Genomic DNA, 26,646 nt, shown 5'->3' on the forward strand with positions numbered 1-26,646 from the left:
TAAAGACTTAAAGGTTGAGACCGAGTCTGCGTCTCTCACATGGGTAGGCAGACTGTTCCATAAAAATGGAGATCTATAGGAGAAAGCCCTGCCTCCCGCTGTTTGCTTAGAAATTCTAGGGACAATTAGGAGGCCTGCGTCTTGTGACCGTAGCGTACGTATTGGTATGTACGGCAGGACCAACTCGGAAAGATAGGTAGGAGCAAGCCCATGTAACGCTTTATAGGTTAACAGTAAAACCTTGAAATCAGCCCTTGCCTTAACAGGAAGCCAGTGTAGGGAAGCTAGCACTGGAGTAATATGATCAAATTTCTTGGTTCTAGTGAGGATTCTAGCAGCCGTATTCAGCACTAACTGAAGTTTATTTAGTGCTTTATCCAGGTAGCCGGAAAGTAGAGCATTGAAACACAGGCTTCTAGCGAGGGCAATTTTGGGGCTTCACCATGTTTCATTGAAATGTACAGCTGTGTGTCATCCGCATAGCAGTGAAAGTTAACATAATGTTTTCGAATAACATCCCCAAGAGGTAAAATATATAGTGAAAACAATAGTGGTCCTAAAACGGAACCTTGAGGAACACCGAAAAGCACAGTTGATTTGTCAGAGGACAAACCATTCACAGAGACAAACTGATATCTTTCCGACAGGTAACATCTAAACCAGGCCAGAACTGGTCCGTGTAGACCAATTTGGGTTTCCAGTCTCTCCAAAAGAATGTGGTGATCGATGGTGTCAAAAGCAGCACTAAGGTCTAGTAGCACGAGGACAGATGCTCCACTCTATTAAGAGAACAGAGTGGAGCAGAGCAGGGCTAGCAGGCTATTAAGAGAACAGAGTGGAGCAGAGCAAGGCTAGCTGGCTATTAAGAAAACAGAGTGGAGCAGAGCAGGGCTAGCAGGCTGTTAAGAGAACAGAGTGGAGCAGAGCAGGGCTAGCAGGCTATTAAGAGAACAGAGTGGAGCAGAGCAGGGCTAGCAGGCTGTTAAGAGAACAGAGTGGAGCAGAGCAGGGCTAGCAGGCCATTAAGAGAAAAGAGTGGAGCAGAGCAGGGCTAGCAAGCTGTTAAGAGAACAGAGTGGAGCAGGGCTAGCAGGCTATTAAGAGAACAGAGTGGAGCAGAGCAGGGCTAGCAGGCTATTAAGAGAACAGAGCAAAGCAGGGCTAGCAGGCTATTAAGAGAACAGAGTGGAGCAGAGCAGGGCTAGCAGGCTGTTAAGAGAACAGAGTGGAGCAGAGCAAGGCTAGCAGGCTATTAAGAGAACAGAGTGGAGCAGAGCAGGGCTAGCAGGCTATTAAGAGAACAGAGTGGAGCAGAGCAGGGCTAGCAGGCTATTAAGAGAACAGAGTGGAGCAGAGCAGGGCTAGCAGGCTATTAAGAGAACAGAGTGGAGCAGATTAGGGCTAGCAGGCTGTTAAGAAAACAGAGTGGAGCAGAGCAGGGCTAGCAGGCTGTTAAGAGAACAGAGTGGAGCAGAGCAAGGCTAGCAGGCTATTAAGAGAACAGAGTGGAGCAGAGCAGGGCTAGCAGGCTATTAAGATAACAGAGTGGAACAGAGCAGGGCTAGCAGGCTGTTAAGATAACAGAGTGGAGCAGAGCAGGGCTAGCAGGCTGTTAAGATAACAGAGTGGAGCAGAGCAGGGCTAGCAGGCTATTAAGAGAACAGAGTGGAGCAGAGCAGGGCTAGCAGGCTGTTAAGAGAACAGAGTGGAGCAGAGCAGGGCTAGCAGGCTATTAAGAGAACAGTGGAGCAGAGCAGGGCTAGCAGGCTATTAAGATAACAGAATGGAGCAGAGCAGGGCTAGCAGGCTATTAAGAGAACAGAACAGAGTAGGGCAGAGTAGAGCTGGACAAATGGGAGGAGGCAGCCAAGCCTGATCTTGGAACAGTTTAAAATCTGATCCTGGTCCAGCAGTAAAACCACACACATGCAGGCAGATGGTGATTTTCCTCTGTCTGTTCGCTAGGTTCTACACTTTTCTAGGAGCAGAATATTAGAAAAGGAAAAAGAACATGATCAAAAGAACCAGATTAAACAATGATGCCATTTGTCTGCTTGAAATTAAAACTCAACGCCTCATTAAGACTAAGCACTGACAGATCCTAAGTGACACCGAATACATCGACCAGAAAAAACAAACAGTTAATTGGTTTGAACGCACTACTACACGTAACATCATTGCTGTAAATGGCCACCTAAATGGCCACCAAGCTTTTCCTTGGGGATGTAGGTAGTGGTGGTGCACTAGGTGAAGGCTAGGATAGCTCCGGGGAAAGTTTCCCCAGATCTAGGGCCGACTATGGCCCAATTGAACCGCTCCCCTTCCGAAATTCACAAGATGCCGGGGCACCCCGTGTTCTTTATAACCCTCACACATCCCAAGTCGAGTTTACCTCAGAAGACGGTATGAACCAATAATCAATACAAATTATGAAACATGTAAATATTAAAACACGTATTAGGCCACATTTTGCTGACAATCTTGCCTTAGTAAATGTGGTCCATTTTGTCAGTCCGTATCAAAGGTTTCATGCAGTAGTGTCGACCAAATGAGTGTCATTCGTTGCTGGTTAAATAGATAACATAGTCATGAACAGTATTCAAGGAGGCTACTTTATGACTGCCTCGAGATAGCAAGGCTTGTTAGCGGCGCGCCTGGCAACAGTTTCTCACAGGCACACTCAGGTGTGACCGCACATACATATGTATTCCCTCTAAATGCCAAACAGGCTATTTGTCAAACCCTGCTGTGGGTGTGTGATAGATGTGAGGCCAGACATTGGCTTTGTGTGTTTCTGTTTGCTTAAGCCGCTACCCTTTAGAGCAGATTTGATTGATGAGTAAATATTAAACATGTCCTGTCAAGCCATTCCTGTACCACAAGGTTTGGTGATTAGGCCTGCCTGCTGCCATGCATGACACACTGACACACACACACAATAAAACATCTGTTAGAAATCTACTCAAGTAATTTGCATAAGCACACATACAGCACACACAACCCTACTAACAACCACACACAGATACAAACACATGTTCACCCATCATTCATGTTCTAGTGTAAACAAGTCACAGATTGACACATGCATGCTCATGTTTGTTAGCCACCTTGTTTAATAAACAAATGGTCTTCTATTCGGTACCTTTGCAGATTGGGTCTCGGCACATACTAATAATGAACACTAGGTGGAGCTGTGGATGTACTTTAGAAATATAACTATTGTCTGAAGAACTGATGAGAAAGAGGGCTGAGAGAGAGAGAGATGTATATACTACAATGCACATTGCCCTCCTACGGCCTCCTCCACGTCTCCTGATGTACTGGCCTGTCTCCTGGTAGCGCCTGCATGCTCTGGACACTACGCTGACAGACACAGCAAACCTTCTTGCCACAGCTCGCATTGATATGCCATCCTGGATGAGCTGCACTACCTGAGCCACTTGTGTGGGTTGTAGACTCCGTCTCATGCTACCACTAGAGTGAAAGCACCGCCAGCATTCAAAAGTGACGAAAACATCAGCCAGGAAGCATAGGAACTGAGAAGTGGTGTGTGGTCACCACCTGCAGAACCACTCCTTTATTGGGGGTGTCTTGCTAATTGCCTATAATTTCCACCTTTTGTCTATTCCATTTGCACAATGTGAAATTTATTGTCAATCAGTGTTGCTTCCTAAGTGGACAGTTTGATTTCACAGAAGTGTGATTGACATTGTGTTGTTAAGTGTTCCCTTTATTTTTTTGAGCAGTGTATAAACCCTGGAATACTGTTGCTATGAAGCCATCTGCCGCCATATTGGTACTTCCTGGAAGGAGCAGTCCTCCATGTTTCAAGTACAGAATTACATATAATTAAGTAGTTATTTGTTGTAGTGGGGACAGTAACATGAGTACTTTAAGGAATACATTTAAATATGTTTGTAAGTATGCATTAAGGTGTATCTAATAGAATAAACTTGTCATAACGAATGTAGACATTAGTAAATGCATTTCTGTACCGTACTAAATCTGTTTTACAATGGAGGAGGAGCACCAAAATGACAATGCGATAGCTTCAGTACAACAAATGGCCAGTCATCCAGAGTTTATACACATCATTGGAGAGAGAATAGTATTTTAGCACAGGAGACTATTCTCCATCATGTACAGTTCATTTGGAAAGTATTCAGACCCCCTGACTTTTTCCACATTTTGTTATATTACAGCCTTTTTAATAACATTGATTAAATAGTTATTTTCCATCAATCTACACACAATACCCAATAATGACAAAGCAAAAACAGTTCTCTTTTGCACATTTATCAACAAAACCCCCCCAGAAATATCACATTTACATAAGTATTCAGACCCTTTACTTTGTTGAAACACCTTTGGCAGTGATTACAGCCTTGATACACCTGTATTTGGGGAGTTTCTACCATTCTTCTCTGCAGATCCTCTCAAGCTCTGTCAGGTTGGATGGGGAGCGTCGCTGCACAGCTATTTTCAGGTATCTCCAGTGATGTTTGATCAGGTTCAAGTCCAAGCTCTGGCTGGGCCACTCAAGGATATTCAGAGACTTGTCTCGAAGCCACTCCTGAGTTGTCTTGACTGTGTGCTTAGGGTCGTTGTCCAGTTGGAAGGTGAACCTTCGCCCCAGTCAGAGGTACTGAGCACTCTGGAGCAGGTTTTCATCAAGGATCTCTCTGTACTTCAATGCTGTAGAAATGTTTTGTTATCCTTCCCCAGATCTGTGCCTTGACACAATCCTGTCTCTTAGCTTAAACAACAATTCCTTTGACCTCATGACTTGGTTTTTGCTCTGACATGCACTTCGGACTCAAACCAAGTTGTAGATACATCTCAAGGATGATCAATGGAAACAGGATGCACCTGAGGTCAATTTCAGGTCGCATAGCGCTCTGTCATTATATGGTATTGTAGATTGATGTGGATTTTTTTTTTTTTATCCATTTTAGAAGAAGGCTTTAACGTAACAAAATGTGGAGAAAGGGAAGGGGTCTGAATACTTTCCAAATGCACTGTTTGTCATTGAGCAAAGCTGAGAGGAAATTTATTAGGACAAGGCTCCCACCTGTTGTCTGATCTGCAAACTACAGCCCGACTGTACAGCAACTCATACCCAAGATCAATCTATATTCTGTTCTGCTGATCAGGTTAAATTGTTTTATCATACAAAAGTGGGAACACACACAAAAGTAAGAACAATTTATAATTCATGACCCTTTTATATGACCATTTCAATTTGAAATCTGTGCTTACCAAGTGGCAACATCACCGGTCACAACAATGAGAAAAATAAACGTACATACCAGACCACTTTAAAAGGCAAGTATTGTGATAAGGATTCATCACAAAATCATCTCTTCATACAAAATCTACATTTCCATTTTACGATCATTTCTTTACACCTCATTTATATATATTCACACTAAAGTGCAGTATGATTTAAAAGCACACTTGAATTTAAAGAGACTAATCATTTGGTCTTCTAAGAAATGTAACATTTTAATTTGATTCCCATTTCTGAGAATCGAGAGGTCCATTGCTCCGTCTTGGTAACTGAATCTTTTTCCACAGTGGCCTACTGAATGTCTTTCAGTTACTGAATTACCTTTAGTAACTGAATCTCTCCCAGTTACTGAATTACCTTTAGTAACTGAATCTCTCTCAGTTTCTAACCTTAAAGGATGAGGAAATTCTAGGAACTTTCTGCATGAGAATTAATGTACAAATCTATTATTACAGAATGTTACAAGCTCTGGCTATCTTTAGGTAGGTATGGAAAGAGTTGAGACGTGCTCCTAAGTCAAACATTTTGTAATAGTATTTCTGTTATTACATCTTTCCCTTAAATGTCTACGAGAAGAGGCTTATGGGAGGAGCTATAGGAGAACGGGCTCCTTCTAATGACTGGAATTTAATCAACGCAACAGAGTCAAACACGCTGTTTCCATGTGTTTGGTACCATTCCATTGATTCCATTCCAGGCGTTTAGCACTGACACACATTTTCTACACCAGACATGCCACCAGGGGTCTTTTCACAGTCCCCAGGTCCAGAACAAATTAAGTAAACATACAGTATTATACAGAGCCATGATTGAATGGAACTCCCTTCCATCTTGTATAGAGCAAGTGAACAGAAAACCTGGTTTCAAAAAACAAATAAAGCAACACCTCACGGCACAACGCCTCTCCCCCATGTGACCTACTGGTTGTGTGTATGTACTGATACAGTATGTGTAACTGATAGATGCACACACACACCACTACATGTCAATGTTTTTAAATGCATGTAAATTGTAAAATCTTTTGTCTGTAATGTATCTGTTGCCATTGATGTTGGCTAATGGGGATCCTAAAAAATTATCAGGAATCAAGGTAAGACCCAACAGGGGCAGGCAATAGACATGTCAAGGCAGGCAGGGGTCAGTAAACCAGAGGTGGGGCAACGGTACCGGACGGCAGGCAAACTCAGGGTCAGGGCAGGCAGAGGTCAATAATCCAGAGGTGGGGCAAAGGTATAGGTCGGCAGGCAGGCTCAGAGTCAGTACAGGCAGGGGTCAAAACCAGAAGGGTGAGAACAAGAGAAACTGGGAAAAGCAGGCGCTGAGAACAAAAACACTGGTTGACTTCACAAACAAGACAAACTGGCAACAGACAATAAGAGAACACAGGTATAAATACACAGGGGATAATGGGCGACACCTGGAGGGGGGTGGAGACGATCACAAGGACAGGTGAAACAGATCAGGGTGTGACATAAATAAAATCTAAATTACAATGAGCCTGTCCTCCTATAGCTCCCCACACCAGCCTCCTATGATGTCTACATGTTTAACATACCATCATGTATTTTATTCACCTCCAAATTGAGCCACCTTCTCTCTGAGTAAAGTTTATATCAACTCCGAGAATTGAGACCTGAGATGTTTCCTGTCTAAATGAGAGACCAGATGTCGTAAAGTGGAGGTACTGTTTGTCTTTTGGTGTTAGCAGACAGACAGATACAGTACCAGTCAAAATTTTGGACAAACTTACTCATTCAAGGGTTTCTGTTTATTTGTACTATTTTCTACATTGTATAATAATAGTGAAGACAAAAAAAACTATGAAATCACACATATGGAATCACGTAGTAACCTAAAAAGTGTTAAACAAAAATATATTTTAGATCTTCAAAGTCGCCACCCTTTGCTTTGATGACTTCTTTGCACACTTTTGGCATTCTCTAAACCAGCTTAATGAGGAATGCTTTTCCAACAGTCTTGAAGGAGTTCCCACATATGCTGAGCACTTGATGGCTGCTTTTACTTCACTCTGCGGTCCAACGCATCCCAAACCATCTCCATTTTTTTTAGGTCAGGTGATTGTGGAAGCCAGGTCATCTGATTCAGCACTCCATCACTCTCCTTGGTCAAAGAGCCCTTACAGAGCCTGGAGGTATGTTTTGGGTCATTGTCCTATTGAAAAACAAAGCGCAAACCAGATGAGATGGCGTATCGCTGCAGAATTCTGTGCTAGCCATGCTGGTTAAGTGTGCCTTGAATTCAAAATAAATCACTGACAGTTTGACAAGCAAAGCACCCACACACCATTGCACCTCCTCCTCCATGCTTCACGGTGGGACCCACACATGCAGAGATCATCCGCTCACCTACTCTGCGTCTCACAAAGACACTGTGGTTGGACCCAAAATGTTTAATTTGGACTCATCAGACAAGAAGACAGATTTCCACCAGTCTAATGTCCATTGCTCGTGTTTCATGGCCCATGCAAGTCTCTTCTTATTACTGGTGTCCTTTAGTTTTCTTTGCAGTAATTAGACCATGAAGGCCTGATTCATGCAGTCTCCTCTGAACAGTTGATGTTGAGATATGTCTGTTACTTGAACTCTGTGAAGCATTTATTTGGGCTGCAATTTGAGGTGCAGTTAACTCTAATGACCTTATCCTTTGCAGCAGAGAAAACTCTGAGTCTTCCTTTCCTGTGGCGGTCCTCATGAGAGCCAGTTTCATCATAGTGCTTGATGGTTTTTGCAACTGCACTTGAAGTGACTTTCAAATTTCTTCAAATTTTCCGTATTGACTTGTGGCGAAATCCGGCACGGAGCCTTCACCGTGCACTGCCACTTTAAGAGCGCATCAGCAGTAGAAAGGAGGAAATAAAAGAGCTCGTTCAGCTTTTTGGGGAGGAGCTATTTGGTGGCGCGACAGTTTTGGTTGTGTGTGTTATGCTGCAGAGTTTGTTTGTTTATCTTCAGCGTATGTGGTTGTACAGTTATTGAAACAATCCTCGGTGTGATCGCTCAACGACGTGGTTGTTCTCATTTGGGACCGCGACGGTTATGCTGCAGAGTTTTTTTTGTTTGTATTCAGCGTATGTGGTTGTACAGTTTTTGGAACAATCCTCGGTGTGATCGCTCGACGACGTGGTTGTTCTCATGTGGGACCGCGACGGTTATGGATCAAAGGGATCAGTAGCAACATTGTTGCGAAGCGTTCAACTACAAACCAACACCCCATCGGACAGTCAGACCGTACACCTGCAACCTCAAGACCACAGCTAAGCCCTCTCTTGTTCCCTTTCTCTCTTTCTCTTCCCGCTATGGTCCAGTGCTTTACACTGCAACTGACTCTATTTTCATAAATGCATTGGAGTTTCATTGGAGCTGGACTAGTGTGTATATGGACACCACACATTCATACCCTCTGCACTTCTTCCCTGGAAGAGAATACAAACTCTTGCAAATCCTCTGTGTGATGACTGGGTTCATTCTTTATTGTATGAAGTTGCTGTTTATTTGCTCTGCCATTATTATTATATGAGGTATGCTTGGTGGGGTTACCCAGAATTGTGGAAGGACTGTGATGTGATGTGGGATCTATAGGGTGTGTATTCTTTTTTTCTCTCCGCTGGCTATCTGGTCAACAGGCTACACTCTAGGCAGTCTCTTCTGCTGATGTGTGTGGTTCTGGTCAAGTCAGAGACCGGGAAAATCTAAAGAGACAAAAACAAAAACATGTTCCATCAGTGAAGTCGGAGAACCCAACTATCACCCTGATTACCGCCGTACCCCCCCTTCTATCCGAGAGCAAAAGCAAACCTGATGCTGATTTCTACATCAAACAAGCAGTGCAACAGGCATGTCTGTAGGATGATGGAAGCTCTTCCAGATGTTGGAGATGAACAGTGAGGTCTGCACTCTTACACTCGGCCGTACAACCATCTTCAAACACAAAATCTATACCCGGCATGATGACCCTATTAAGCAGCGTCCCTACAGGTTGTCCCCTGCCAAACTAGCAATCCTCAATGAACTGCTCAAAAGCATGTTGGAGAATGGAATTGTGGAACCGTCTTTTTCCGGATGGGCTTCTCCGGTTGTCCTGATTCCTAAGAAAGATGGTGGATAACCGATTCTGTGTGGACTACAGGAAGCCGAATGCCATAACAGAAAGCGATGCCTACCCTCTACCAAACATAAATGACATACTGGAATCTCTGGCAGGAGCATTTATCTTTAGTCATCTGGATCTGAACAGTGGCTATTGGCAGGTGACAATGGATCCCGCTAGTCAGGACAAGACTGCCTTTGTCACCCCTGCTGGTTTGTACTCCTTCAAAGTCATGCCTTTTGGTTTGAAGAATGCTTCAGCAACCTTCCAAAGGTTGATGGAGACTGTCCTGGGAGATCTGAGGGGTAGAAATTGTCTTGTGTATCTGGATGACATCATAATCTACTCTTCCTCTGTCGCGGATCATCTGAAAGACATACAGTCCGTCTTCGACAGACTAAAGGCTGCAGGTTTGACCTTGAACTTGAAGAAGTGTCGTTTCTGTTTGCTAGAACTCAAGTTCCTTGGTCATGTGGTTAATGCTGAAGGTATCCATGCAGATCCAGCCAAAGTTGCAGCCGTGCAGGAATTCCCAATTCCCACATCCCTCAAAGCTGTTCAGCGTTTTCTGGGTATGGCTGGATGGTACCACAGGTTTGTGCCTGACTTTTCAAAGGTCGCCGAACCCCTCAACCACCTTAAGAAGAAGGGTGTGAAATTCCAATGGACCTCTGCATGCCAAAGTGCATTTGAAGCACTCAAAAACAGTCTCATTACTCCTCCAGTGCTTGGTCATCCTAACTCGAATGCTCATTTCATTGTGTACACGGATGCAAGTCAAACAGGACTTGGAGCAGTCTTGGCTCAACAAACAGGACTTGGAACAGAAGAAGTTCTTGCCTATGCAAGTCGCACCCTTAATTCAGCCGAGAGGAATTATTCAACGACTGAAAGGGAGTGCCTCGCTGTGGTCTTGGCTTTGGAGAAATGGAGCTACTACTTGGAGGCGAAGATCTTCACCGTTGTCACAGACCACGCTGCTCTGCAGTGGGTTCTGGCATCAGGCAAGACCAACAGCCGTCTTATTCGCTGGTCTATCCGACTGCAGAAGTTTGACTTCATCATTGAGTATCGCAAAGGAAAACTGAACGTTGTACCAGATGCCTTTTCTCGGATTACACAGACTGCCAATGTTTGTCCTCCCTTGTGCAGCACTTACACTACCGCTAAGTGTCTGGATGATTCCTTTCCTCTGGATGATGAGAGTGTATGGAGAGCACAACAGAAGGATGCTGCCATCATGGCGATCCACAAGAGTCTGTCTGAAGAAGACTCAAAGAGTCGTTTCAATGATAAGTATAGCATAATTCAGGATAAAGTGTATCGAAAAACTCCAAGAGGAGAGGGAATACACAGCTCCCATTATCGCGTCTTCATTCCCTCTACACTGAGTGACCAGATAATCCATGCTTATCATGCTAATCCCATGAGTGGCCATCTTGGAGTTTTTAAGACGTATCGAAGACTACAAGAGGTGGTTTACTGGCCAGGCATGTGGGTTGATACCCGGAAGTTTGTACAGCAGTGTGAAGTCTGCCAGAAATACAAACCAGACATTGGCAGACCTGCTGGAAAAATGCAGCAGACCGTGGTAAACCATCCAAATGAAATGTCGTGAATTGACCTCATGGGACCTTTTCTTCCCAGCCGGGGGACCCGGAAAGGAATTTTACTGGTGGTAGTGGACTACTACACACACTGGGGAAGATGTCAGGACGGTGCATGTTGTTGACCTAAAGCCCTGCTACCCTATGGCAGAAGAGCTGGATCGCAGGCAAAAGCAACACCTGCAGGAACTCTTCGTGGAGGACTCTGATGATGAGGACTTCCCTGGTTTTGGATAGCAGAAACATTAACTTGTCAAAGCCTGCATCCTCTCTGTTTCTACAGGCTTTGTTTTTTCATGGGGGGAGGAGTGTGGCGAAATCATGCACGGCGCCTTCACCGTGCGCTGCCACTTTAAGAGCGCATGAGCAGTAGAAAGGAGGAAATAAAAGAGCTCGTTCAGCTTTTTGGGGAGGAGCTATTTTGTGGTGCGACAGTTTTGGTTGTGTGTGTTATGCTGCAGAGTTTGTTTGTTTATCTTCAGCGTATGTGGTTGTACAGTTTTTGGAACAATCCTCGGTGTGATCGCTCGACGACGTGGTTGTTCTCATGTGGGACCGCGACGGTTATGGATCAAAGGGATTAGTAGCAACATTGTTGCGACGCGTTCAACTACAAACCAACACCCCATCGGACAGTCAGACCGTACACCTGCAACCTCAAGTCCACAGCTAAGCCCTCTCTTGTTCCCTTTCTCTCTTTCTCTTCCCGCTATGGTCCAGTGCTTTACACTGCAACTGACTCTATTTTCATAAATGCATTGAAGTTTCATTGGAGCTGGACTAGTGTGTATATGAACACCACACATTCATACCCTCTGCACTCCTTCCCAGGAAGAAAATACAAACTATTGCAAATCCTCTGTGTGATGACTGGGTTCATTCGTTATTGTATGAAGTTGCTGTTTATTTGCTCTGCCATTATTGTTATATGAGGTATGCTTGGTGGGGTTACCAAGAATTGTGGAAGGACTGTGATGTGATGTGGGATCTATAGGGTGTGTATTCTTTTTTCTCTCCGCTGGCTATCTGGTCAACAGGCTACACTCTAGGCAGTCTCTTCTGCTGATGTGTGCGGTTCTGGTAGTGGTACTCTCGCTGTTCTACTATTTTTCTTTCGGCATGGTTAATACCTGCCTGGCGCCCGAACAAAATCTTCTTTACCCTTCTGAAATTAATACCGCTACAGACTGACGTTCATGTCTAAAAGTAATGATGGACTATAGTTTCTCTTTGCTTATTTGAGCTGATCTTGCCATAATATGGACTTGGTCTTTTACCAAATAGGGATATCTTCTGTATACCACCCCTACCTTGCCACAACACAACTGATTGGCTCAAAAGCAATAATTAAGAAGGAAAGAAATTCCACAAATTAACTTTTAACAAGGCACACCTGTTAATTGAAATGCATTCCAGGTAATTACCTCATGAATCTGGTTGAGGGAATGCCAAGAGTGTGCAAAGCTGTCATCAAGGCAAAGGGTAGCTACTTTGAAGAATCTCAAATCTAAAATATATTTTGATTTGTTTAACACTTTTTTGATTACTACATGATTCCATATGTGTTATTTCATAGTTTTGATGTCTTCACTATTACTCTACATTGTAGAAAATAGTAAAAATAAAGAAAAACTCTGGAACAAGTAGGTGTCTCCAAACTTTTGACTGGTACTGTACATAGGCCTACTGTACTACAGGCCTTACCCAACCCCAATCAGTTTAATCAATAGGACCAAGTATTGTTCCCTTTCAAACTATAGTACACCCCAAGGGTTCAAATTCTAAACCTCAGTGTGTGACAAGATCAAGGGGAGAGATTAGATGAGAGGGTTTATGAGATGCTACTTCCAATCAACCAGTCAAGGCAGGACAGTCACCCCAGTTGCACTCTCCCTCTCCTTCCTACTCTTCCTCTTCCTCCCCCAACTCCATCCCCTCCACCCACACAGGTCGAGTATCGTTGGGTAGAAACACTAGAGCTTATCCTAGTGCCACCAAAGTCAGCGAACTGGCCCTGTGCACTGCAGCCAGCCAGAGTAAGCATAATGTGCAGCGAAACGTCCTCACTGTACAGACAAAACAAAGCCATTGGTTGTTCAGCTTAAAAAGACCCCTGTGCTCAGTACCAATGAGATACTGTGGATTGTCCCATTAGTCCCATAGTCTATGTTGAAAGAGCCACACCTCAAGGCATGTTTCTGTCACTTCTATCTGCAGTGATTTTAGACAGAACAGTTGGGTGGGGGTCATTTTGGTTCTGGGCATTCGGGTTTCTGGGTCCACTCCTGGCTGTCCTACTGTGTCGGGCCTCCCTCACCCTCACCGGCCCAGCCATGGCTGCTTTGTTTGGGCTGACCTTGGCTGGACCAGGCTGACGTTGTGAGGCGACCAGTTTGGCGGCCTGTCTCTGCCTAGTGGCAAGCTCAGGGAACTGCTTGGTGTAAAGTGTGTCTGTGTACTGCAGCTCTGGAGTGATCAGGTTCTGACAGCGTGTTTTGGTGGGCCCGTCTAACCCAGGGTTCAGGTTGTAGCCCTGGATGATGGCCGCTCCATACTGGAAGGGCTTCAGCCCTGCGTCCTGTACCTGCGACGGGTCCACTGCACCACCATCCTTCAAGCAGATTTTGGCTAGTTTGGCACGTTGCTCCTGCAGCCGAGTCACCTCCCGCCTCATCTCCACACGCCCCACCGTAGTGTCCACGCGTTGCCAGAAGGTGGCGTTAAAGTGCAGGTAGAGCCGCCAGTCAAGGGCGTTCCAGGCTCTGATCTTGTCAGCGGTGTGCGGGGAGAGCATGTTCCGTGCGCGCTCGCTCCGGCTGTTCAACTTGAAGGACACAATGTCGTCCAGAGACCAGCAGAGGGCGCGCTTGAGCAGGATCATGGATTCGTCAAAGTACTCTGAGATGAGGATAAGGTGGAAGTCCTCCTCGATGGCGCCAATGGCTGTGGTGGCCCGCGTCTCTAGGTCTCCGGGCGTCTCTGTGGCGACGTTGTTGTCGAAGCCAAAGTCAAAGGTCAGGATGTTACGGGCGTAGTGGTTGTTTGGCAGGGACGTGTTGTAACTACGCCAACCGTTGTCGAGGAAGTCGTCCAGGCTGCGGGCCTTGTGGAAGGCGGGAATGCTCTTGTAGTAGATGAAGATGGACTCCATCATGGCGACAGGGTTCTTCAGGATGGAGAAGTAGAACGTGTCCTGCGGCATCACCTTCCTCACCTAAGACACAACAGGAAAAGACCAAAACAAGAACAAAATGTGTTAGTGATGCCTTAGTCACCATTTAATAATTATTGGCTCCAGCCATTATCACAAGCCTGCTCCCCAATTAAGTTGCCACCAACCTCCTGTGCTATGATGACAGAACTCACCTCTGGTGGTCTGAACCTCATGTGGTTGCACATGATGTGGAACTTTTTGACACTGCGGCTCCTAACTCCCTCCACAAAGTGTGAGGCGAAGAAGAAGGGATAGAACAGCTGGCTGTGCATGTTCAGCGGAAGGGCGAAGGTCAGATTGCGGCTGTCGCCATAGCGATACAAGATGTTCAGGATGGTGCTGCTGGCCGTTTTGTGCGTCTTTAGAAAGACAATGTGGTTCTTCGGCCGACAGGTGGAGGTGGCAATACCCGGTTTCACCTCGCTTATCACCCCGGCAACTACAGAGTTGGTGCCTAGAGGGGCAAGGCTGTTTCTACTCTTCAGCTGATTGGTTAAGGGGAGCTGGAGAGGTGTGTGAGACAGGGTAGATACCACTCTGATAGCTGGGTGGCCCAGCTGGAGAACCACAGACCCGGGAACCCCCAAATGCAACCCATCATCACCCAGTGTGACTTTGGGCAGGGCTGCCTTTACTGCTAAAACTTTACCCCTTGCCTCTTTCCTGGAGTCTTTGACCTTATTGAAAGTGTTTGAGAGCTTTAAATGTCGGTGATGCACCTGGAGTCTCCTCTCCACTCCTGGCTCATCTCTGCCATCTTGATGTTCTGCTACCTTCTGATTTTCTTTGGCCGGTTGTTTAGGCGCTCCTTCCTCCTGTGACCTCACTTCCTCTTCTACGACAGGGGCTTGCGAAGAGCGCAAGTTTTCCCAGTCCCTCTGCTCCGTTGGGAGCGTTCCCTGGATCTCGATGGTAAACCGCACATTCAGGAGCTTCTCGCTCAACATCTTATCGTTCCTGAAACCAAACAGAGTGTTAGACTACAGTTAGCCAATCACTGTCAGCCTGTTTCAAAACAAAACAATTATCCTGAACAGAGAAGTGGAATGTAAAAGCTTGTTAGTTTCACCAAAGATAATCTATTATATTAACAAGATAGCCGAGTGACCAGTCTAACAATGGAAATACAGTACACGTCCTCAATGATTGAAGCCAGACGCGATCAGGTAGGACCATTGTCGTCAATGAGAGGGCAGATACGCATGTGAACCACAGTCGTTTTTCTCAAAGTTGCCGGAATGCCATGTGCTGATATAAGTGGATGCACATTTGTAACAGAATATACATTGCGAAACTTCTATTCAATCAAATTAGCCTCAAAACATCTCTCAAAGTCCTCCATACAAAAAAAATGCAAATCCTCTCGCTTTACCTCTTCCTCTCTGGTTTCACTGCCAGTAATATTAATCCAGGTAGTATGAATATCTGACCTGATGGCTACAGATGTAGGATCTTAATTTGAGCTAGTTTTCTACAGCAGGAAAACTATCCTGTAGCAACTGGACATGTGGATTATAATTAATGGATTTTTGTAGGGGTTGATATATTTTTCTGAATGGAAAATCAAGTAAAAAATTTAGAAATGGAAATAACAAAATTCAGAGGCCTTTTTAAACCTAAAATATACTACAAGTTTTACATTTCCTGCATTGCAGGAAGATTCTCCTGCAACAGGGTGATCAAATAGAGATCCTACATCTGTACGTACAGTAGCACCAGACTCACCTGGACTGCCAGACGACTCCTAGGATCTGAATGGCCACACAGAGCACAGTGAGGGCCATGAGGACCATCCATAGATAGCGTAGGGGGCTGCACAGCAGTACCTTCAGCCACCTGCAGGGGGGGGGGGGGGGGGGGGGGGTCAACCACAGGAACCACATAAGAGTCTGCAGCGTCAGACACAGAAATACTACAGAACACAGGACTGATTCTATGGCTATAAACTCATTTAGAGAATCGCAGGGATATTATGTGTCTAACTCAATTCTAATCTCATTCTAAAGCTGTAACTTCATTTTAAAATCAAATTTTAAAACCATAACCATGAAATGTTTGTATTAAAATGAGTACTGATCCATGCGAGACTACAGAAATGATGTCTGTACTGTTGGATGTTTTTTCTTGAGGCTTAGAGGCCATGAATAGGGTGACTGCAGTGCATGTGTTTGTGCACATGTTGTGTGTGAGAGGGAAGTGAGAATCTCAATGATTTACAAGACAATCCAACAGCAGTGTGGAACAGTGATTCACACAAGCTCTTGCAATGTTTTCACATATCAGAAGGCTACTCAATGTACTAAACATCCTTTGTGTGTGTATTTGCATGATTTCCAGAGTGAATCTGATCTGTTTATTAAAACATACAGTACAAGCAATTTCAGTGTGTGTGTGTGTGTGTACTCCATAGAGGAAACGTCACTAAGCCTGTTGAATTGGAACGCCTGTGGCGTAGTGGTGCGTTCATTGTCCTTTCCCATCTGTTTGTGGGCTTCATGTTCTAATCAGAGAAATGAGCTGCCCTGTTTGATTCGGCCCATTGAACTAGCGTTGGCTAGATTAGAAGAAGAAAAACAACAGTCCTAAATACACCCTCTGGACCTGTACGCCATACTGTGTGTGTGTGTGTGTGTGTGTGTGTTACAACTACATCAGAGACATCTGGAACAAGAGACTCACCTTGTCTTAAAAACACATCTGCCTTCGCGCCTGAACGATTGCCAGACAGATATCAGCAGTTCTACCTCCCTCACTCTCTATCCCCCCCTCCCTCTCTCTCCCCCTCCCTCTCTCTCTCTCTCTCTCTCTCTCTCTCTCTCCCTCCCTCTCTCTCCCTCCCTTTCACCCCCTCCCTCTCTCTCCCCCTCCCTCTCTCTCTCTCCCTCCCTCTCTCCCTCCTTTCCTCTTCTCCTATATCTCCGGCTCCTATCTTCTCTCTCACACGTCCACCTGCTACTGAGTGTGTGTGTGTGCGTGTGCACGCTTGTTGTATGTGTGGTACATCTATATGTGTGTGATGTGTCTCTCTCTGTGTGTGTGTGTGTGTGTATCTGCTTGTGCATGTGAGCATGAGTATGCATGTGTGTGTGTCCCTGAGCACAGTCCATAAGTGCATGCTGCCGCTACACTGTCCCTCAGTCGCCCCCAGCTGTTTGTCAGTGTAGTACATTAGTCTGGCCACCGTGGGGTTAAAGCATGACGCACACAGCACCAGAGGCAGCCAGCCATTACTGATGGGGCATCATCAGGACATGGGATGATGATGTCACTGTGAAGCTAGCTGATTGACTCAAACAGGCATGCCACCACCATTACTAAACAAGACAACATATGACCCATTATCCTCTAGTTCAGTTCCCCCCCTGGAAGCAGTTATTGGGCAAACTCTGATTGGCCCGTGTCACAAATGGAGGAAAGGCAAGCGAGACAAACATGAAAATACCAGGGAAAGTAGTTGCTAGGCACATCGTATAACATTTGCCCTTAGTATACTGCTACATACCATCCTCCCTGGTTGTAGTGGTTTTACATTGAGCTCTGTTGCACATTGTGTCACTGACTAAATATGTCCATGATAATCCAGTAGTTTGCGTTTTGTCTGGGAATCTGGTTGGCGTTTGATCTGTTTTGTGAGTGTACATTCCGCTATGCATGGATAATTCCCCTACGACACAAACAGAATAGGGATGACGTTAACATTAATGAATAATGGAGTGAAACACTATGAAAGAGCTGGTTGTTTTAACTTTTACACATTTTGTTGAGTTACAAACTGATTTTGAAATGGATTATATTTAGATTTTTTGTCACTGGCCTACACACAACACCCCATAATTAGTATTTTATTTATTTAACCAGGCAAGTCAGTTAAGAACAAATTCTTATTTACAATGACGGCCTACCCCGGACGATGCTGGGCCAATTGTGTTCCGCCCTATGGTACTCCCAATCACGGCCGGTTGTGATACAGCCCAGGATCGAACCAGGGTTTGTAGTGACGCCTCTAGCACTGCAGTGCCTTAGACCGCTGCGCCACTCGGGAGCCCCTACAATGTCAAAGTGGAATTCGATTTTTGAATTTTTTACAAATTAATTACAAATATAAAGCTAAAATGTCTTGAGTCAATAAGTATTCAACAATTTTACTATGTGTTAGGAATTTTATGAATAATGACTAAACAATTTCTACATTTAGATATAACTAATTTAAACTCTACCCTGTATTATTATATCTGATTAATAATGTTAATTCATAAGGAAGGGATTATGTAGCATGAACAAGGAGTAATTAAAACATAATAAACACCATTCCAACTTAGTTAGAGAGGTATGTGGTGTGGGTTATAAAGTAAACAAAAAGGATCGTTAAACTATGGTTGAACCGACCCAACTTAGCCCTGAGATGTTTAGATAAGGCAGTGAGTAACTTCTTAGGTCTTCCATTATCTTTATCTTGAGTTGTCTGCTAAAGTGGTATAAAATGTAGTGAGCCGTCAGGAGAATAAATTATATTGTGTGTCATGTGTGTGCGCTGGTGAGTTGGAATGAACTTTCGAACGTGTTTTATCTTGGTCAAGAGGAGGAGCTTTATTCTGTAATCAATGACGTCATATTTTGTATATAAACTGTGGTTAAATGGGAGCGTGCTCCGAGAATAAATACTATTATCTATTTTTAATAAGACTGTTCCCTGTCTATTTTATGTTAATAAGGATCTTACAAATTCTTAGAAACAGACAGAGTGATTTTAATTAATGAGCACATAAATTAATTATGAAATTCCTCTAACACTATGGCAAGCCTAAATAAGTTCAGGAGTAAAAATGTGCTTAAGAAGTCACATAATAAGTGGCATGGACATGAACAAATACCTCATCTCTGTACCACATACATACTGTAAGGTCTGTAAGGTCTCTAAATCGAGCAGTGAAATTCAAACAGAGATTCAACCACAAAGACCAGGGTGGTTTTCCAATGCCTCGCAAATAAGAGCACCTATTGGTAGATGGGGAAAAATAAAAAAGCAGGCATTGAATATCCCTTTGAGCATGGTGAAGTTATTCATTACACTTTGGATGCTGTATGAATACACCCAGTCACTACAAAGATACAGGTCTCCTTCCTAACTCAGTTGCCGGAGAGGAAGGAAACTCTTCAGGGATTTCACTATGAGGCCAATGGTGGATTAAAAACAGTTACAAAGTTTAATGGCTGTGACAGGAGAAAACTGAGGATGGATCAACAACACTGTAGTTACTCCACAGTACTAACCTAGTTGACAGAGTGAAAAGAAGTAAGCCTGTGCCGAATAAAACATATTCCAAAACATGCATCCAGTTTGCAACAAGGCACTAAAGTAATTTTGCAAGAAATGTGGCAAAGCAACACACTTTTTTGTCCTGAAAATCCTTGAGGAAAACCTGGTTGTCTGCTTTCTACCAGATACTGGGAACTGAATTACCTTTTCATCAGGACAATAACCTAAAACAGAAGGCCAAAACGACACTGGAGCTGCTTACCAAGAAGACAGTGAATGTTCCTGAGTGACCGAGTTACAGTTTTGACTTAAACCTACTTGAAAATCTACGGCAAGACCAGAAAATGGTTGTCTAGCAATGATCAACAACCAATCTGACAGAGCTTGAATAACTTTTGAAAGAATAATTGGCAAACGTTGCACAATCCAGATGTGGAAAACTCTTAGAGATTTACCCAGAAAGACTCACAGCTGTAATTGCTCCCAAAGCTTCTTCTACAAAGTATTGACTTTGGGATGTGAATACTTAATTAAGTAAATTATATATTTTTGTATGTAATTTCCAATACATTTGCCAATAAATGTAAAAAGATTTTTTTAATTTGTCGTTATGGGTTATTGTGTGTAGATGGGTGATAATCTTTTTTTTTAAATACATTTTGAATTCAGGCTGTAACACAACAAAATGTGTAATAAGTCCAGGGGTATGAATACTTTCTGAAGGCACTGGATAGGTAAAGGTATATTAACTTCTACTTCATCACAATCCCGGATCCGGGAGCACCCCCATCAGTAAAAAAGCTGACTAGCATAGCCTAGCATAGCGTCACAAGTAAATACTAGCATCTAAATATCATTAAATCACAAGTCCAAGACACCAGATGAAAGATACACATATTGTGCATCCAGCCATCATTTCTGATTTTTAAAATGTTTTACAGGGAAGACACAATATGTAAATCTATTAGCTAACCACGATAGCAAAAGACACAACTTTCTTTTCCCACCATTTTTCTCCTGCATAGGTAGCTATCACAATTTCGACCAAATAAAGATATAAATACCCACTAACCAAGAAACAACTTCATCAGATGACAGTCTGATAACATATTTATTGTATAGCATATGTTTTGTTAGAAAAATGTGCATATTTCAGGTATAAATCATAGTTTACCATTGCAGCCACCATCACAACTCTCACCAAAGCAACTAGAATAACTACAGAGACCATTGTGTATTACCTAAATACTCATCATAAAACATTTCTGAAAAATACACAGCGTACAGCAAATGAAAGACAAAGATCTTGTGAATCCAGCCAATATTTCAGATTTTTTAAGTGTTTTACAGCGAAAACACAATATAGCATTATATTAGCTTACTACAACAGCCAACCACACAACAGCATTGATTCAGGCCAACAATAGCGATAACGAATAAACCAGCAAAAGATATTACATTTTTCACTAATCTTCCTCAAACTTCTTCAGATGACAGTCCTATAACATCATATTACACAATACATATAGAGTTTGTTCGAAAATGTGCATATTTAGCAGCACAAATCGTGGTTATACAATGAGAAAAGTAGCCAAGCTGCCAACAATATGTCGGGAGAAATCTTGGGAGAGGCACCTAATCTAATCAGTAACTAATCCTAAACTTCACTAAAAAATACAGGTTGGACAGCAAATGAAAGATACATTAGTTCTTAATGCAATCGCTGTGTTAGATTTTTTAAATTAACGTTGCTACGACATACAGCGTGCGTTAAAGCGAGACCGCACCGAAATTAATGGCGGAATATGAGTTTTACATTTTTCAACAGAACAACGAATTAACATCATAAATAGTTCTTACTTTTTGATGAGCTCCCATCAGAATCTTGGGCAAGTTGTCCTTTTTCCAAAATAATCGTTGCTCGGTTGTAGATTGTCGTCTTCAACTTTGGAATTAGCAGTAAACATTAGCCATGTGGCAAAGACGTGTCCAACTCACTATAACGCAGCACTAATAAATATCAGAAAATCGCAATATACTGATATAAACTGATATAACTCGGTTTAAAATAACAACATTATGATGTCCTTAATACCTAAATCGAATAAAAACAGAGCCGGATATATCTAAGGGCTATAACGGGAGCTTTCTAGAACAACATCCAGAGGTCCTTTTTGCGTCATGGCGAAGAGAAGAAAGGAAGGACCCCACGTTGCCAGCCCATTTATAAGCTCTCAGATCTGCCTAGCAACACCATTTCAATTCTCACTATTCGCTGACATCCAGGGGAAGGTGTATGCAGTGCATCTCAACCAATAGAAGACATGCAAATTAATAAACGGATCTCAGAACAGCCTGCAGATTTCAGCATTCTCACATCCTCATAGGAACATTTCTCCAACTCCAGTTCTGTTTTACTCACAGATATAATTCAAACGGTTTTAGAAACTAGAGAGTGTTTTCTATCCAATAGTAATAATAATATGCATATTGTACGAGCAAGAATTGAGTACGAGGCAGTTTAATTTGGGAACGAAATTATTACAAAGTGCCAACAGCACCCCCTATTGAGAACGTTTTAATCCACAAATATAATTTTATATCTATTTTATAAGACCCCATTTTCATGAAGTTGATGATATAAGCTTGAAGCCCATTTAAAAAGAGTATGGGACTTGTACCAGGAAGTAGATGGGACTTTCATATGGTATAGGACATAGGAAAGGGTATTACAGTAGATTGTTGGAATTTTCCCAGGAGAGAGAGAGTGTGCAATTGAGGTCTGCCCAAAGTCATGGTAATTACAGGGGAGGAAGCTGCTGTACTTAAGTCGGAGAAAACATTCTGGTGACCTTTTACCCCAAAGACATTCCAGTCTCTGCCTTCAGCTGAAATAAGATATCAGGTTAGGATATGTCCTAATGAATTTTCCATTTTACCAGACACTAGTAACAGTAATGACAACCACTCTCTCCACATCTCCCTCCATCCATCTCTCTCTCTCGCTCTCTCCATCTCTCTCTCTCTCCCTCCATCTCTCTCTCTCTCTCTGTCTTTCTCTCTTTGTCTCTTCTCCTCCTTTTATTAGGTTCAACTAGTAGTGACACATTCCCTTTGTTTACTGGCTCTTGAAGTTTGCCAAACTCTAGAGAGTATATGTGTGTTCTGGGCCAAGGCACTGATCAGAACACATTGTTTTGCCACAGAGTCCTGGAAAGCAATCGCTATCTGTGGGCTAGGCTTGGATACAAATACTCTGTCTGACTCCACTCACAACCCCTAACACACACACACACACACACACACACACACACACACACACACACACACACACACACACACACACACACACACTCTGCACACAAACCACACTCCCATACAAACACACACACACATAGATGCACAGTCTACAGCCCTGTGGTCACATCCAGTTCCAATGCACTGAATAAAAACACACACTTTGAGCCTAACTGAAGGACCGTGACACCCCCAAAGTCCCTTCCACAGAGAGGGAGATGAAGAGAGAGAGAATAGTTTATTCAGAAGTTGTTATACTAATAACTAAATTTGATGACATTTCTACATAAGTCACATACATGTAAGTCACTGAAGACCACCGATGTCCACATCTCACTGAGGACCCCTACAGGGCAGCACAGTCGATACTAATAAAACTACATCACTACACATCAGCACAGACCAATATACACACAGCTTAGAGAAGAATAACTCATTCATGATAAGCAGACGTATGCAAACTCACTGTATGCAAACTAAGGTCTAGACTATAGTGTGATCAGCACTCTATCCAATTCCTCCACACGCACACACACACACACACACACACCCTATGACAATACTTCTATTGTGATATGAGTAGTAATAACAGTCATATTGCCAAGGTATTAAACTGAGCAGCAGGAGCCTACAGAGAGCTAGATAAAAACCATACACACACATACACAGTACACACACATGCACGTGTGTGGGCACGTAAAGAAGGCCAGTTTTATTGCTTCTTTAATCAGGACAAAGGTTTTCAGTTGTGCTAACATAATTGCAAAAGGGTTTTATAATGATCAATTAGCCTTTTAAAATTATAAACTTGGATTAGCTAACACAACGTGCCATTGGAACACAGGAGTGATGGTTTCTGATAATGGGCCTCTGTACGCCTATGTAGATATTCCATAAAAACAATCTGCCATTTCCAGCTACAGTAGTAATTTACAACATTAACAATGTCTACACTGTATTTCTGATAAATTTGATGTTATTTTAATGGGCCAAAAATATGCTTTTCTTTCAAAAACAAGGACATTTCTAAGTGAACCCAAACTTTTGATCAGTAGTGTACATTCCCACAGGCATTTACAGTACATTAGATTCTCCCATATATTACTTAAGGCACTACACGTACACTCAGACATGATCATGCATGTACATAAGCATACATTCACACAAGCACATAGCCTAGATACATTATGACATGCACTGAGCATTTGCCGGCACTCTCCCTCCCTCTAACTTTCTTGGGGTTGAACTTTTGGTCACTCTCCCTGCAAGTGATGAAATGGTCCTAAACGAAGTGAGGAGTTCTGAGAACCCAGTCCTATATGAAGGATTGCAGGCTTGCATGCTTTCCCAAGTCACATTTACGTCTCTAATAACATTTCTCAACTCCTACCTGCCTGATCCAGACTTGACCAGTTAAAAGGGAGTCGTGGTAATCTCCTTGGATGTTGATTACTATCTTATTATTACACACAGTGTCACGTTCTGACCTTAGTTCCTTTTTTATGTCTTTATTTTAGTTTGGTCAGGGCGTGAGTTGGGGTGGGCATTCTATGTTGTTATTCTATGTTTTGTTCTAGTCGTTATATTTCTATGTGTTTGGCCTAGTATGGTTCTCAATCAGAGGCAGGTGTTGATCGTTGTCTCTGATTGAGAATCACACTTAGGTAGCCTGTTTTCCCACTATGGGTTGTGGGTAGTTATTTTCTGTTTAGTGTTTTTGTTTGCACCTTACAGAACTGTTCGTTTGTCGGTTTGTTGTTTTTGTTCAGTATTCATTCGTTATTAAATTATTATGAATACGTACAACGCTGCACTTTGGTCCTCTTCTCCTTCCACCAACGACAATCGTTACACACAGCCCTAAAAAGGACTTCAAGGTCTTTCCATAGGAGTAACATATTTGTATTTGATTACATAGCAGTAGCTATTTGTGTGAATAGTAATATAGCTATTATCTGTAACAGTAAAAGGAGAATGTATAGTGGTTGATTCTGTATCCTTGTGTGCAATAAGGTCCGGTAGCTGTATTTGGCTGTACTGATATCCTACAAGTTCTCCATCTTGTTCTTATCTGTAGGCTGAATTTCAGGATTGTTTTTCATCCATATTCTTCAACACTATGAGGGGTTTGACTATTGGAAATTGAACTTTGGGTCACTTTATTACACATCAGATACTGACTGACATTTAGATTTGTACCTGTTTGTTTATTTTATTTAACTAGGCAAGTCAGTTAATAACAAATTCTTATTTACAATGACAGACTGAGCTGACAAGGTAAAAATATGTCTTCTACCCCTGAACAAAGTAGTTAACCCACTGTTTCTAGTCTGTCATGTAAAAAGGAATTTGTTATTCGATCTAGCAACCTTTCGGTTACTGGCCCAACGCTCTAACCAGTAGGCTACCTGTCACCCCCGTTAATGACCTTTTCAACATAAATTATTTCGTATTGAAGTTGAGTGTTTTCAATGTGCTCGCAGTGCAGTTTAGGCTTTAAAATTATGTTTTAGGAACACAGGGATTCCCCTCCGTTTTACTGAGTTAGCTATTTATTATTTCAGTAAGGCCCTAACACGCCAATTTACGCCTACGGCATCTAAATGGTAAAGTTAAATCATTTATGAGCTTTTTGGATCTATTCTGTATTATTTGTCGTTGTGATTAAATCTAAATTTCTTTGAAACTTGTCAGCTTACTTCTATTAGAATGGAAATAAAATAATTCTCAACCCAAAAATATAAGATTCACAAAATCCATTAGAATAATCTTTCTTAACTGTCGATTTGCGTAAATGTCAACAGTGTCGTTGCATTATTTTCTCTCCAGACTACAGTTTGTGGTCAGTGTGAATGGGAGCAATATAACTATTTAATTGAAGGAAAGAATTTGCGTCTGACGCTTATTTTCCCAATGTATGAGCACGTTGGCATCGGCTGTAGCAACAAGGACTCTAAATCAAATCTAAACAAGCATCTCATCATATGGCACACCACTGTTAGATTTGGTTTTCTGCGTGCCTATGAATACCGGAATGTATCAGTAGTTCGCTGTTTCGCCTATTGTGGACAAGCATTCATTGTGGGCAATAGCATCACCGACCAATAGCTTTCCAATGAACTATCGCTAAAGGAACGTAAAACAAAACAAAAGCCCTGAAGAAGTCAGTATGAATTCACTTACGAGGCGCATGGTAAGGATGAGGTCAGGGAGAACAGCTCGCGCTCCTTGATCGATTTCCTTGCCGATGGTGGCATTTCGAGTGTCTGTACCAGGAGGGGGGTGCCCAGGAACCCCGGTCCTGCATGAAACTCCGACCAACCCAATTCACTCTCCCAATAACCCCGTCCCCGAGCCACAGACTACCTAGTCCCCTTTTTAGAGTAGGGTTCCCCCCGCTCTCAACTCGGAAGTCCTCCCGCTGCCGACTCATTGGCTCGACGCGCAGACAAACCAAAGAGAGGGAGTCAGAAAGGGATGGAGAAAGGGGAGAGGGAGGAGGTTACTGCGAGGGGAGGAGGCAGGAGGATGAAATCGAGAACAAAGGCAGTGACTCTTTGTCACCAGCCAGGTAGTTGTCACACCGTTCCTCACAAGGATAAAGCAATTACTAGCCTTGAGGTTACACACAACCTTGCTCAGCCTTAAATGAGATGTGTAGTCTTTTTGGGGGGTAAAATACCATTCATGTCGGATTATACTGTAAGTGTTAGTAGGTTAGTCTTTTGTGTGGAATATCTAGGAACATATTACCTTTATGAGGTGATGGTTTTTATTATTATAGCCCAGTAACACTTTACTGCAACAGGCTTATACCAAAGAACTGCTTGACTGAATACATCCTTTTTGGAAGAAATCTGGTAACATAATAGCT

The 26,646-nt window shown here is 43.0% G+C and overlaps 1 protein-coding gene across 1 annotated transcript; it reads right to left on the minus strand.

Moving 5' to 3' along the window:
- Positions 1-5,205: 5,205 nt before the first annotated feature.
- On the minus strand, positions 5,206-26,203 carry LOC129831785 (galactose-3-O-sulfotransferase 2-like). The gene is made up of 4 exons (XM_055895238.1): positions 25,956-26,203; positions 15,944-16,054; positions 14,371-15,175; positions 5,206-14,218 (listed from the first exon to the last, which is right to left on the minus strand). The coding sequence occupies exons 1-4, from the start codon at positions 26,027-26,029 to the stop codon at positions 13,190-13,192; spliced, it is 2,019 nt and encodes a 672-aa protein (XP_055751213.1). The 5' UTR covers positions 26,030-26,203; the 3' UTR covers positions 5,206-13,189.
- Positions 26,204-26,646: the final 443 nt, after the last annotated feature.

Source organism: Salvelinus fontinalis, chromosome 33 (assembly GCF_029448725.1).
Source record: "Salvelinus fontinalis isolate EN_2023a chromosome 33, ASM2944872v1, whole genome shotgun sequence".
Classification (NCBI taxonomy): domain Eukaryota; kingdom Metazoa; phylum Chordata; class Actinopteri; order Salmoniformes; family Salmonidae; genus Salvelinus; species Salvelinus fontinalis.

Coding starts and splice junctions, on each gene's coding strand:
- LOC129831785 (XM_055895238.1), bottom strand. CDS start 26,029: ATGCCACCATCGGCAAGGAAATCGATCAAGGAGCGCGAGCTGTTCTCC. Junction 15,176..15,943: donor GGAGTCGTCTGGCAGTCCAG/GTGAGTCTGGTG, acceptor GTTTGGTTTCAG/GAACGATAAGATGTTGAGCG. Junction 14,219..14,370: donor TGAGGTTCAGACCACCAGAG/GTGAGTTCTGTC, acceptor GTTGTGTCTTAG/GTGAGGAAGGTGATGCCGCA.